At 42.8% G+C, this 15,931-nt stretch overlaps 1 protein-coding gene across 2 annotated transcripts in view; it reads right to left on the reverse strand.

The window, feature by feature from the left end:
• The window catches only part of brf1a (BRF1 general transcription factor IIIB subunit a), an 80,770-nt gene that overhangs the window by 12,112 nt on the left and 52,727 nt on the right, over window positions 1-15,931 (reverse strand). For both annotated transcript variants that reach the window (XM_026301121.1, XM_026301130.1), the window contains one exon: window positions 505-556. In XM_026301121.1, the coding sequence (XP_026156906.1) occupies window positions 505-556 (52 nt within the window). The remainder of the gene's footprint in view (window positions 1-504; window positions 557-15,931) is intronic.

Genomic DNA, 15,931 nt, shown 5'->3' on the forward strand with positions numbered 1-15,931 from the left:
AATGAGAAGCCGCATCAGTGGGTTAAACAACCTGTTGCCAGGGGAAACAGATTAATCACTGCAGTAATTATCCAGTGAAAAGCTCTTAACTATTTTCTTAGTGAAATCCAGGTGGTGACTTTTCTTTTTTACTATCACCTACAACTGAGTGTTTCATCACGTCTGAGCTGCTTCCACTTCTCCATAGTTTTTTTTTTAGAAACTACTTTTTGGGAGCTGCTTTAAAAACAGTGTTTCTGGTAAATAACAGCCATGACAAGAGAGAGAGAGTGTGTGTGTGTGTGTGTGTTAAAGAGAGCGAGGACAGTGAAGATAAAAGCCTGTAACAGTGAATGAATGACTGAGTGAGTGTCAGAGGAAAAGGTGAAGGGACGTTATCTGTCCCAGTGATTGACTGGGTGCCTGACGTGTGTGTGTGTGTGTGTGTGTGTGTGTGTGTGTTGCTCTGAGTGAGTGAGTGATGCAGACGAGGAGCAGACGTGGTGAAGATGAAGAGCAGCTCACCTGCTCCACAGCGAGCTTCTTCCTGGGCTGTCCGGTGATGAACTGCTGCAACCTGCAAACACAAAACAGCAACACAACATCAGCACCACACTTACACACATGAACACACAACATCAGCTTTTTTACTCCTCAGCCTGCGTGTTGAGTGTGGAGCTCGCAGCAGGAGGCCTTTAGCTGAGTTTAGCATGAAGCTGGAGCTGACAGGTCAAAACAAAACCAGTCAGCACCTTTAAAGCTCAGGGAACACACTGTGTATATTGTTTCTATCATATCCTTCACTAAATGAATATAAGCAACATCAAAACTGCAGTATATGAGTTTCTGAAGACCCAGTGTGTGTGTGCAGCTCAGTTTGGTTAAAAACCAAACCTGTAGCTGCTCTGCAGCTTTATGTCTCCGTCATTAAAAAGGTGAATGTTGATGTTGGTGCTTCTTGGTCGAAGCAGGTTTTAGGGCTGCAACGAATCCTCGAGGAAGTCGACGAATTCCATTACAAAAAATCCTCCTCCCCTAGGGATCGTTGTTCCACACGGACCATAATCACCGTTGCACAACACATTTCAGTATCAAAGAGTGAGGAACCGTCCTTAAAGGCAGAAAATGTCCAAAGTTTGGGATCATTCCTAACTTAAAAAAGATGACAACACGGTGTGTGTGTGTGTGTATATTGTAAAGTAGAACTGACAAATCACAACAGCACATCGTCAATGCGTCAACATCTGGGCAGAAAGCATCTGGCTGGAAAGGAAGTAGTGAACTAAATTAATAATTCATTAAAGTGCAAGGAAGCAATGGACCAAATAAACTGACTCTTACAGCCTCCAGCTGTGAACCAGACCGGCTCACAGGGTAACGTCATCTCAAGGTAACCTGTCGCTTCTTGGCAGGTACTACACAATAGTACTATTGTTTAAAAATACTAAAGACTATTTTATCTGATTACTCAGTAATTGCTGAAATATTTGGTAGAATAGTCCATAAGCTGCAGCAGCATTAGGCCAATACAAACAGCACTTTTCTACACATTTACACTATTCACCCATTCACAGACTCACACTGATGGTGCCATACAATCATTCACCCTCTCACACACTGATGGCACATTCTGCTGGATCTAACCCTTCCTCTGGATGTTCACTGAAAAACTACATGTGATGCAGGAGAAATGAGAATAATGATCTCACCATCAAAAACGTCTCATTTCTATTCAACTGCTAAAAAAAAGCCAAAAAGGTTCAACATCTGCTAAGATACGTTTTTACTCAGCTGCTCTCACTGTGACACTACAAACTCAGGCGAGGACAATGAGGAAGTGAACGTCTGAAATTCCAGTGAGTCCATGGAAAAATTACATTTTATAAACCTCTCGAAGCCCAAAAGTAATGATCTTAATTTCCAGACTGATGATAAAATCTTTCACTCTGAGATCACATTTCCTTGTTGCCAGCACCGAGGACACTTCCTCTTCCTCTTCTTCTTCTTCTCATTTACACCAGTTTCTTGTCCTTCATTTCCATTTTCTGCTGTTTGAGTTTGTTGCCTGGAGCCTGATTCACAGAGCGAGAACGATGTGACAGAGGATGACACTGAACTGCAGAGTCTCACAGTCTTAATGAAATTCTTTGGATGTACTGTGTCAACAATGAAATCCTGTAATAATGAACGTACTGAAATGAATTTTTAATATAAGTCCAAGTGGCCTTTGAAAAGGTCAACCTGGGCGATACTGGATTTTATAGGCCTGTATTGTTACTGATATTATCAACACAAACTATGGGCTGCAGTTTCTTCCTATAAAGACATTTCTATCTTCACTGATCTGATCAATCTGACTTTAGTGGTGGATTCATCATAAAGGTACACACAGGAAAACTGAATGAGAACGATCAGGGTCCAGACCTTTTGTTTAATCAAGACCTGCAACACGGTCTCATCCTAAAGCAGCAGAGGACTGCATCAGAACCGCTTGTCGGACATCGAACTACTTCAGAAACAACAACCTCCTCCTCTCTAAACGTTTAAACACGATAATCCACCCATCACACCTTTCTCACGCTCCTCCTGCTCTCCAACTAATGTCAGCATTTGTTCACCAACCACCACAACAGGATGGACGTCTTCCAGGCCACAGACAAAACCATTATCCTCACATTTAAACTGGATTCACAGCAGCTACAAACGCCGTACAAACTGGATTTGACACCAGCACCGTGTGCTCCAGTGCACCGAGCTGTTAACGCAGATATTCAGCACTGTGGTTACCTGCATGCTGGCAGTGTGCAGATATTTGAGAACAGATTGAATTCATGACAGCGCTAGAAAAACCCTGAGGGGAGCAGGAATGTCTTCACTTCAACAGTCAAGGAATTTTATTCGAAAACAGAAATATCAGCTTCACTGTGGCACCTGATGAAAAGAACTTTAAAGATTTCCTTTTCCAATTTATTTTGACAGGTTAACTCACACAAAAGTAAGAATATAAAGGTCTTTGGTGCCCATTAATTTTCAGACAGTCCCTTAAAAGAGTCGCAGTAAAACTGATCAGGACAAGCTGCTGGAAGAAAACTTGTAAAACATAATCATTGATTGTTCTCGTATTAATAAGTGTTGCTGAAGACAATGGTGCTGATTCCTGACTTGCCCATTGTTCACAATGCAGGACGGGAAGAATAATAAAAGCACATCTGCACATTCAGAAATGACATATATTCATTATGCTGTATATTGAAGGACTTAGTGGAGGCACAATGTGGGCTGAGGAATTCATTAAGATCACCACGGCTGGTCTCCTTCGGCTTCAGGCGACAGAAAAAAAAAAAAAATGGTGTGAAAGTGAAATGAGAGCGAGCTGTGAGTGACAGGCAGACAGACCGACTGTGAGCACAATCTCTTCCTCGACAGTCGCAGAGATAATCAGCAAGAACGTCCCACCGGCGGTAATTCCTAAGCAGCCGTCCCACCGTCCGGAATTAGCATAGTTCCCGGAGGCTCCCCGCCCCCTTTCCTGCCCAGCAGCCCCGGCGCTGAGCCCTCCCTGGAGGCTTACAGTAACAGCTCCGCACTCACTGATAAGAGAGAGTGCAAGTGAGCTTTTAATTAATCTGCTTTAACCAGAGGAAAGAGGGGGAGGGCCGGTAACAGCCGATGTGGCATCTTCACACCCAACACTACCCCCGTCTTCCTCAAAGCTCATTAGAAAATCCCTGCCAGGCTACAGAGTCGCTCCCTGCTGAGCGAACTATTCAGGGCCCCGTACATGTGCTAGACTAGACTCGCTCCCCCGGGCCCTGACCTCGACGCCGGAGGGAGGGGGGGGAGGATGAGGTGTAGGGAGGCAACAGGCAGAAAGGGAGGGGGTGAGGAGGAAAGTGAGGAGAGAAGCAGAGGATGCAAAACAGAAAGGAAGCAAATGAGGAAATAGGATGAGAGTAAGGAAGGAAAGAGGAAGTGAAGTCAGAAATGAGGGTTGTTTAAGTGAGCAAAAGAAAAAAGGACAGAAGGAAATCGAAGACCACATCCAAAATCCTATTAAAGGATCATTGACCTGCATGTAACTCCAATTACATGTGAATCAATAATCAAAACACGATCAAATTCACCTTCATGCACTGACTCTGTACATAACAGGACCAATAGTCAAGAATCTAGTACAGCAAAACCCAAAATGTTGAACTATCCCTTTAAAGTGCATGTTCCTGTTAAAGAAAAATTAAATGTGTTATGTTTTTATTCGTGTGTGAAAATAAGAATCATTGAGTCTCATATATCTCCACAGGGGGCGGGTCCCCCTTCACAGAGGCTGCCATGTTACTACAGTAGCCCAGAATGGACAAACCAAACACTGACTAGAGATAAACTGCTGGAAAAGTCACTATAATCCATCCATCCATGTTCTATACCCGCTTTTTCCTGAAAGCCAGGGTCACGGGGATCTGCTGGAGCCTATCCCAGCTCTCTAAGTCACAATAATAATTCTCTTAAATAAGAGACATGACCCATCGACTTCATTAACTTCAGCTGAATCAATTTCTGGGTCCTCAGCATCACTAGAGAGAAAATGACATGGATTTACATGAAATATTCATTTTGAAAGATCTTTGCAGAAGAACTATGATCAAACTAGCAGCTCTGACATTGGCTCATCCCAGAAATACCTGCAACTTGATGTCCAACACCATTAATTAGCAAAATATTAGAATGCTAACCGACTTTGCTATGAGGGTGGACATTATATCTGCTAAACATGTTAGCGTTGTCAATGTGAGAATGCTAACATGCTAACAGTAGCATTTCATCACAGAGACTATAACAAGGCTGTGCCTCAGCTCTTAACATTTAATTTACATTTGAAAATGAGCCAAAACTGAAACTGATCATCCTCTCGTGCAGAATTACCAATATTTACTCCCAAAGCATTTGGAGCCTTTTTTCTAATGACGTGAAAACACACACTCATTAACACACATGTCCTCTGTCTCGTTATCACTTTCACCCCATGATTCATTTCCTGCATTAAAGCCCGTTTTGTTTTCTATTAGCCTGTTGTCATTTGACAGATCTGTGCGTTTGTGGCGTTTAGTTGTGCTGCCGCTCGTTAGCGTCGAGGTGAGAAGTTTGTACGAGGTCGCTGCAGACTGCTTGTTTCAACTACTTCTGTCTTTCAGCTGTGCATAATTAAACTGACGAACCAATGATCCAATCAATGACACAATTAGCTTGAACCAATCATCTGCAGACTGGGGCTGAAAAAAAAACCCCAAAAAACTTGTTCTGTGATCTTGGATGTAAATAAATGATGAAAATCTGAGCTTCCAACTTGATTTTCCAGCTGGGAACTGGATCCTCATAGGAACACACACACACACACACACACACACACACACACACACACACACACACACACACACACACACACACACACACACACACACACACACACACACACACACACACACACACACACACACACACACACACACACACACACACACACACACACACAGCCTTCTTCCTTCAGCACAATTAAATGAGGAGTAATCACAAAAACCCCACTCACAGCAACACACACACACAGTCTCTCACAGTCATTTGTGCAGAGCTGTGTCCATTCAGGCTGCAGTGCATTGTGGGCTAGTATGATGCAGCTTGGCACAGGGAGACGCAGATTCAGCCAAAAGAACTGATTGTGTTTTCTTCTCCTCTGGCTGGTCCATCCAGCACTGACCCCATTCAACACACACACACACACTTAATTCACCTACTGAAGAATCAGATCACATTAAAACACTGTCAGGGGTCAAAGCTTGACCTCAGTTTCCATCAGCTGGAAAAGTTAATATCAAAAACTACAACCACCTGTCAAAACATCAGGGGCCTGTGCTCAGACCAACTGTAGCTAAATCCAACAACCAGACGGATTGTGTTCATGTATTTAGTTTGTCTGTATCATGTTGTGGCTCTTGTTAGCACCAATATTACTATAGGCTACTATTACTACTACTATCACTACTACTGTGACTACTATTACTACTACTATCACTACTACTGTGACTACTATTACTATCACTACTACTGTGACTACTATTACTACTACTACTATCACTACTACTGTGACTACTATCACTACTACTGTGACTATTATTACTACTACTATCACTACTACTACTACTATCACTACTACTGTGACTACTATTACTACTACTATCACTACTACTGTGACTACTATTATTACTACTATCACTACTACTGTGACTACTATTATTACTATCACTACTACTGTGACTACTATTACTACCACTACTACTGTGACTACTATCACTACTAGTGTGACTATTATTACTACTACTATCACTACTACTACTACTATCACTACTACTGTGACTACTATTACTACTACTATCACTACTACTGTGACTACTATTACTACTACTATCACTACTACTGTGACTACTATTACTACTACTATCACTACTACTGTGACTACTATCACTACTAGTGTGACTACTATCACTACTAGTGTGACTATTATTACTACTACTATCACTACTACTACTACTACTATCACTACTACTGTGACTACTATTACTACTACTATCACTATTACTGTGACTACTATTACTACTATCACTACTACTGTGACTACTATTATTACTACTATCACTACTACTGTGACTACTATTACTACCACTACTACTGTGACTACTATTACTACTACTATCACTACTACTGTGACTACTATTACTACTACTATCACTACTACTACTACTACTACTATCACTACTACTGTGACTACTATTACTACTACTATCACTACTACTGTGACTACTATTACTACTACTATCACTACTACTGTGACTACTATTACTATCACTACTACTGTGACTACTATTACTACCACTACTACTGTGACTACTATTACTACTACTACTATCAATACTACTGTGACTACTATTACTATCACTACTACTTGACTACTATTACTATCACTACTACTTGACTACTATTACTACTACTACTATCACTACTACTGTGACTACTATCACTACTACTGTGACTATTATTACTACTACTATCACTACTACTACTACTACTATCACTACTACTACTATCACTACTACTGTGACTACTATTACTACTACTATCACTACTACTGTGACTACTATTACTACTACTATCACTACTACTGTGACTACTATTACTACTACTACTATCACTACTACTGTGACTACTATTACTATCACTACTACTGTGACTACTATTACTACTACTATCACTACTACTGTGACTATTATTACTATCACTACTACTGTGACTACTATTACTACTACTACTATCACTACTACTGTGACTACTATCACTACTAGTGTGACTATTATTACTACTACTACTACTATCACTACTACTTACTATTATTACTACTACTATCGCTACTACTGTGACTACTATCACTACTACTACTACTACTATCACTACAACTGTGACTACTATTACTACTACTATCACTACTACTACTATCACTACTACTGTGACTACTACTGACTACTATCACTACTACTGTGACTACTACTGACTACTATCACTACTACTGACTACTATTACTACTATCACTACTACTGACTACTATCACTACTACTTTGACTATTATTACTACTACTATCACTACTACTGTGACTACTATTACTACTACGACGACAACTTTTACGACTACTACTATCACTACTACTGTGACTACTATTACTGACTATTACTACTATCACTACTACTGTGACTACTATTACTACCACTACTACTGTGACTACTATTACTATTACTGTGACTACTACTATCACTACTACTGAGAGTACTATTACTACCACTACTACTAACCTAGCCCAGTGTGCCAGCAGGGAGGGGCATCTCTCTGCTGAACTGAAAAACTGTCTAGAGGAGACTTTAATGTGCAAACACACACATTTGATTGATGTTTGATAAGAGCATCACTGTTGTTACTGTGTGTAACCAGTAAGATTTGTCTCGTCTTGGTCAAATTTGTCTTTTTCCAGACGCTGGACCACGAAATAAAAACCGATGCTGACATGGTGCAGCGTGTCATCCTGCAGGACAGAAATCCTCCACCGCTCGTCTTCCCACACTCCTGGTTACTGACTAACAATATTTGGGGTTAGCTGTAACTCTGCTGGTTTAAATGAGACAATGGAAGAACAGAAACCTGAAGCCTGGATCCGTCTACACCAGATTAAAACCAAAGCAACAGGTGGCCACAGTCGGGCCCTTCGGGGTGAAAGGAGCTCTGCAGTGTGGTTTTATAATTGAACAGAGCTGTGAGTCCTCACTAATGAAAGTCCAGCGTCATGTCAGGAGTGGGAGGAAACTGGGCCTGGTTAGTGTTTTGTCTGCTGCCCAAGTGGTTCACAGGTCTCTGCTGAAAACCAGAGGAGACAGACCTGATTAAATAAATTCTCATAAGTGGGGGGTGGGGGGTTATCTGACATCACGTAGGATCACCAACAGAAACCGCCACAGATCTGTGTCATGTGACAGCTTCACTACACGTCCACCATGCGTCTTCATGCGTCTCTGCTGCTAACGAGAAGCTGACGGAGAAAATCCATTGTCACGGCCTTTCATTTCAACTACAGTGTCACTTCAGTGTTGCTGGTACAGCCCCTTTCATTTGGGGGATTTCCATCCCTTCATTGGTACACACGCACACACACACACACACACACACACACACACACACACACACACACACACACACACACACACACACACACACACACACACACACACACACACACACACACACACACACACACAGTGGTGTATTTAATAACCCACTAACCCATCTGTGGCCTTTTGATGAGAGCTGTGACATTTCTCCAGATGGATTTCTGGGTCAGCTCAGTCGTGTTTGTCCTTCGCAGATATTTTGGGGACCATGACTGGACCTTGTGAACAGATTATCCATTCACTGAGATGGGTGGCTGTGCGCTAAACACACACACACACTAATGTGAGTTACTGCGACAGGAACAATCTGCAGTGCAGCTTTCTGATGGAGGGAAACGTGTTTGAAACAACGTAGTCTTCTCTGAAACACCAGTGTGTTGTAAGGAGGAGGTGTGTGTGTGTGTGTGTGTGTGTGTGTGTCGCCAGAGGGCTATGGCGTGACCAGGGGGAGGATCACGGTGCTACACACTGCTGATCACACCAACAGGGAGGGATCACATACTAATAACACACATCTACACGCAGATCAAAGCCAACGAAATCAAGGGAGTATCATCACACACACACACACACACACACACGCACACGCACACACACACACTATAAAGCCAGACCTTGTGGCGACAAAGTCACACTTGATTTTCTAAAATAAACTAGAAAATGAAGATCTTAGACACACCTCAGTGCTTAAATTACATGATGCCTACATTTCAAACATCTACATTTCTTCTCACATGTGGCTGCCAACTCTCCGACTGCGATGGTGCCGCTGGTGCAGCGAAATCGCCCTTTAACAGTCACCAGCAAAATGCCAAAGAAAGAAAGGAAATAAGTCCAACAGAGCAGCAGCTCCCTGAATCAGCCCCGAAATTAAGAGAAACACAGCTCAAGAAGTAAAAGAGCATTTAAAAATAAAAAGCACAAACAAGGGACTAGAACTAATCAGACTTTGATGTTTCCAGCTTTTTAAGTCCTAATTAGAAAAAAGGCTTCAGTGTTTTTCAGGCTCTCTGTCTTTAAAGAACATTACGAGTGAACACTGGATGGTTTTATACGACACATATAAACCTGCAGACCATAATAAAACATCTGACACACTAAGGCGTCGTCACCAACGTCAGACTGTTAATGTGCAACAACAAGACTGAAGATGAAAATGTGAATCAAAAATGGATCATGATGAAAAAACAGTCCAGCCATTTAAATGAACTACATGGCCAGAAGTATGTGGACACTGAGGCAGCTGAGGGGAATCTTGAAAATAAATTTCTACAGTTTAGCCACGACCTCAGTTTCAGTTTGTGTTTGGTCCTTTCCTGCTTCAGCCCTACTCCCCCCATGTGCACACTAAAGTAGAGAACAGTGGTTTTACTTGGGTGAGGAGGAAGCTGACCGGCCTGCACCGAGCCCTGAGCTGGACCTTCGCCGATGCTGCTGTGGGTCAACGGGACCACATCCCTGCAGCACCACACAACAGCCAAAAGGTAAGAATCTGCCATGTTCAGAATTCAGCTCAGTGTCTGGTCCACGATGAATTTTGAAACCACCATCAGCTTAGACCACAGACCGGTTCTCCCCAGCAGCATAGCAACAGCAGCAACCAGGACCAGCACTTCCCACAAGCATCAGTGAAGTGCTGCTGTTGAAAACCAGGTGGATACAGAGCGGGGACAAACTCAACACCTCCATATGCTCAGGTACCATGGCAACCAGACCGTCCTTCAGAGAAGCTCAGCTGCACTTCCAAACCCGGGGTCCGACTTTTAACGCACCAGACCATCACAGACTGGTTTCCATCACTGATAAATCGTTTCATTTAAACTTCTCTCAAAGCTTCATTTTACTTTGAGCTGCAGAAAATTCATTAGAAATACAAATAATTTTCTGCCTCCAGCTTCTTTTCCTGGTTCCCTTCATCTTTAACGATGTTCAGTCAAAATCAGGTGTCACCATATTTTATACAGCAAACAAGTAACCAACTAGTTGATAGTAAAAATAATGATTAGTTACAGTGCTAGTTTTACTGCCTTTGCCCTTTCCTGGGGGTTAGAGGGGACACAATACATGTATTGTATTCTCCTGTGAACATGGTGAATGTGTTAATGACTTTCTAAAAAGGCAGAGGAGCTTCTCCTGCTCTCCGTCGGTCAGGTCACCTCTTCGCATTGATCTCAGCTTAGTCTCTGCAGTGGCTGTGAGACAGGAAGTGCAGCTTTTACCTGAAGCGCAGAAACAAACTGGACTGGGGGAAACTTTATATCACTGAGCTCATTAACTCCTCTGTGGTTCATGCTCTGACGGTTTTTATTGGTTTTACTTTGTGATAACTGCATTGCCCTGATTTAATTTAACAGGAATTACAGGCAGGAAGAAGATTTATCTCTAAGATGCTGGGAAGAGAAAAAGTTTTGCTTGTTTGCTTGAAAAATGATGATTAATCACTGTAACAGTCACCAAGAGTTTTTATTATATGAAATTAATTCAGAGAGTCCCTGTTTGAGCTAATTAACCAAGATTTGTTTGTGTTTTGATTTGTTTTACTCAGATTTAAGTCAAATTGTGAAAATAAAATCTAAAAATCTAATTTGACCTCTGGATGCACCAACATCAAGTGAAACTCATTTTACAATCTATCTTGCATCACGACAGACGCTTCAGCGCGACGGTGATTAATCTGAGCTCACCAGGAGAGCTTGGAGCCACTCCAGGAGGTCAGAGGTCAAACGGCCGCCAACAGCGATGCCGGCGGCAGACTTTTCGGCAGCCCTCTGTCTCCATGGTGACGCTTTACAGCAGCAGGGAGTGGCTCCCGACACCCAGTGAGGCCTCGCTGTGCGACACATCTATAGATCACACCCTGGGGTAAATGATGGGGCCATATTTAGATTTAGTTCCCCCAACAACCATGTCCTGATTCTGTAGGGAAAATCATCTTTTCAGGTAATTTCTGTTCAGATTTTCTGAGATTTTTTAAATGTTTTTACAAAACTTCATCCATCAAGAGCAGAAATCTTTCACTGCAGGCGAAGCTGCTCCGTCCAAAAGGAGCTGAATCATATCTCCTCCTTCTATTCTGGTCAGACTGAACCTCCCTCTGGTCTCCTCCTCACACAGAATTACCGTGGTTTGACAGATTACTGTTACACTGCCGCTGCAGCTCGGCTGTTACTGGACATTTTAATCATGGCCTCTCCTCGGTAGTGCAGGCTGCTGCATCAGTAACCGAGTGCTGCGATTGTTCCGCGTCGTTTTCCTGTAATCTCTCTGAAAAGGTCAATGTTTCAGCTCCTTCTGTTTATCCCTGAGTATTTCCACTTCAGCTCGACTCCTCCTGCCTCAGCTTTTCTCTTTCTGTCCTCTCCCCTCTAAAATATCTCCAACAAGAAAAATATGAAATCAAATGGTTTTAATGGCCATTTTTAAGTGTTTAAGACATTTATCGACATTATTCTAAGAAATTAAACATTCAAAATTATTGTATATAATAAGTTTTAACTATGTCTGTGAATGATTTGTATATTGTTATTAAATTTTAAGTTTTGTTCACGTATCATGAACCAATGATTAAATATTATATTTACAAAGCAGTACAGGAAGTGTCAGAAGTTAAATTTAATAAACACTAAAAATATCCTTATATTAGTGTTTTATAAATCATCGATTATTATATTATATTATTATAGTCGCCCTAAAAATGTTTTGTTGTTTTTTTAACTGCAGTTTATTTGTAAACTCTGCTCGTCTTAACTTCTCAGGACTCGTGTTTACTGCTGCTTTTCTATCCTGTCATGCTTCATCTTTTAATTCTGAGAACGAGACTGACAACCTCCGCTGTGATCAATAACATGTTTCATCTCGACATATTTGAATGATGAGAGTCGGCCCACAACTCTGCGTGTTGTTTTCAGATTAAAGCTGCTCCGCGTCTTTTCCAAAAACACAAGTTAAAGAAAGAAACCAGTGAACCTGCCTGTGTTTTTTTTAAGTCTTTCAAATAGGAATCTTGTTAAATTCACTTTGTTTGATTTAGGATTTAACTACTTTATAGAAGCAAATTCAGAAATATCAACCAAAGAAACTCATCACACTAAAGAACAACACTGAGGGCGGCTGCAGGATGGACAGGCTGTCACTGGGCATCACTTGTTAAGAGTAAAAATTATTTTTAATAAATCACAGCAACATTTGTGAGAGATGACTGGACAAACCAATCTGCAGCTGGTTTGTCCTGCTGCCACTTCGGCTTTGAATAAAGTTTTTACAGGCGTTACACAGCGCGGCGTCTGATCACGTGCATCACCCAATGCTGCCTTCACCTGGACCGCAAGCTGTCCCATGAACACACCACACAGACTCCAGCTGACGGCCAACCAGCTCGTACGTTCTGCGCCTGGTGAGAGGAAACACCTCTCCACACCAGCAGGGGGCAGTAGTCTGTATTGGTCATTGAAAAAGGGACAGTGGAAGACCTATACTGCAGATATACAAAGAGTAACCAAAGCAGCGTTTGTGACCATTTTCACACTACAGACGGTTTCTAGCTGCTTCTAGTCCAGAACATGTCTGAGAAGAAGCTGCTGTTGGCAGGACTTGGTCTTTGGTTGAGGAAGGAAAATTAAGGTGAAGCCACTTTAAACAGGTGTGATGGAGACTACACTGACCCAATCGGAGCTCTCTCTCTCACTGACAGATCAACATCTGGAATTGGCGGAGAAGCCGTCAGACTGATGTCGACGCTCACGCTAGTCAAACAAACAGGACTTCAGAGGTCCAACGGGCCAGGCTCACCAAGTGGGAGAACTTTTCACATTGCTCAAAAACAAGATCTGTCTTCTACAAGAGGCCGATGTAGAAAAGACTGCCACTCCCTTCAGCCTCTCTCCAGTGTATATTTACCTCACTGACGTCACCACACTAAACTGCACATCTATTAATCTCCTAACCTGTCTCACTTTCTATCCTCTCACCAGCTTCCTCCCTGTCGTCTGTCTCGCTCTTCCACTACGCTGCGACTCTCTCCGTTAGGCTATCAGTCTCTGCCGGGCTTAGCAGCTCGTTCCTAATCAGCTTACTGCCAATGAGACTAAGCCTGAGCTGAAAAGGCGATTGAGGGAGGCCGTTTAGCCACTGGCTGACAACTGGAAAAAGCTGGGGGGGATGGTGTCAATAAAACTTAGCGGGGAAGGGGAACTAAATATAAAAATGAAACTAATATATGATCTCGGGTTTTAAAAGAGTGGAGACCAACTTGAGAGTGCAGATAAAAAAGGGACAAAAGAGGCAGCATCTCAGCGTTAAGGCGTCTCTTCTTGTGGCTCCGGGGGAAAACTCTTCAGCTGCTAAGCCACTCTGCCCTGTGAGGCCACGAACTACCACAATAGCATCGACTCTTTTAGTGTCAACATTTTTGGCTGCTGGCTGGACTGTTTTTTTTTTAATTCTTTTTTTCTGTGGCTAAGCTGTGGATAAAAACTGGGATGTTTTCCAAATGGCCCAGTTTTAGAGTTCCCCTCGAAATTCCAGGCCTGGCTGTCCCATTAGTTACAGTGTGAGAGGCGCCGGAGAACAAAGGTTTGGCCGTTGAAAGCTGTTTGGATGAAGAGGCTGCAGAGGGAAAGCTGCTGTCGCTGCTGCGAGCGGAGCCGGATGTCCAGAATCAAAGAGGTGCTCTTATTTCCCAGAGCTTCACAAGAAATGGGTTTGTCTGGGAGGGATTAAATATCTGAAAATCTCTCTGGATGAAACCTAAAGACATGAATGTAAACGTATGTGAAATGTGTTGTATTTCCATGGTTATGTCACAGCATCATCAGATCTGAATCAGGCTGCAGAAAGTTTTTAGGAAAATCGATTTATCAGGAAACGATCGCTCAGTCAGGCTCCTCCGATGTCAGCGTCTGCTGCTTCTCACAGACTCCATCACAAAGATCACTTGTAAAGATCTAATTTGTTTGTACATGTCTGTCCTGTAACTGCTGTTCAATTCATTTAAAGTGGATCCTCTTATATGCACTGATGTTAGTTCATGTTCCTTTTGCTCTGCTTTTTGAAACCGTGCCCAGAAACCGTCTAATTAATGTTCCGTCTCTGATAAATTCATGAACAAAGTCACGTAAATGCAAATGCGTGCAACCTGTATTGTGTGTATCGGATCTCGTGGCCGATCCAACAAGCTGCATCAGCGACACAATATCACTGCAGCTGCAAAATGAATAAAGTTCTATCATTTGGAGACATGTTTGTTCAGTCTAAGCAGAACGTTCCATCTGTTTTTGCTCCGTGTTTGGTTTCCACCAACTGCTAAGAGAAACATCAGGTTTTTAAAAGCTGCACTATGTTCACAGCTGCTCTCTGACTGTGTCCGCCTGCTGTTTTGGCTTGTGCAAATAAACTTGACCTCCGTAGATGATCATTTTAAAAACTTAACTGTTGTACATAATTATTGGAGGGCGGAAGGTGGGAGGCTTGGGCCTGGTACCACCCATGACCCCCTCTGCCCGCCTGGCTGGCGCTAACCTCCGCCGGTCCCAGTTTTCAGGGGGAAGGGTAGGTGGAGTGCTGGGAGATCAGAGGCTTACAGGGAGGGGCTGCAAACCACAGACAAATTATACACCCTCCCCTAACACAGCTGGTCGTTTAACGATCGAAAAACATCCTGTTCGATCGAGCGAGCACGGCAGGAAGACCTGAAACTGCAGAGTCCGACCCCACCTTCCTCCCCTTTCACAGCTTTAACCGGAGGGGCCACATTTTCCTCTGTGTTTTTAAACTCACAGGTGACCTTTTGACTTTCTCATGACACCTGCTCTAAAAAAAAACAACATGAAAACTACTTCCTTTTTCTCCCTCCATCTCGACCTCAGAGAAGCCGTGGCAGCAGCCACATCTGGCCAGAAAACTGCTGAGGTGCCCAGATTTCCTCCAGCTCTGGCTCAAGTCGTCGGGTCCGATTTACATTTCAGGAAAACCAACACAGACCAGAATGGTTTCCCTGGCTCCAATCCCTCTGAGGGAAAACAAGGCAGTCAGGAATTCTTTCCTTTCCCCATAAAGCTCTGGGATCAGGCACATTCAGGAAAGCACAGACGAAGGAGTAAAGAAAGCAAAGAGAACTGAGAGGAGGAAAAATATCACTGGAGGGCAATTATCTGGGCTATTTCTGGAAGACTGCTTTTCCATCCTGCAGCAGGAATGG

The sequence above is a fragment of the Mastacembelus armatus genome, chromosome 22, assembly GCF_900324485.2.
Source record: "Mastacembelus armatus chromosome 22, fMasArm1.2, whole genome shotgun sequence".
In the NCBI taxonomy this organism is placed as follows: Eukaryota; Metazoa; Chordata; class Actinopteri; order Synbranchiformes; family Mastacembelidae; genus Mastacembelus; species Mastacembelus armatus.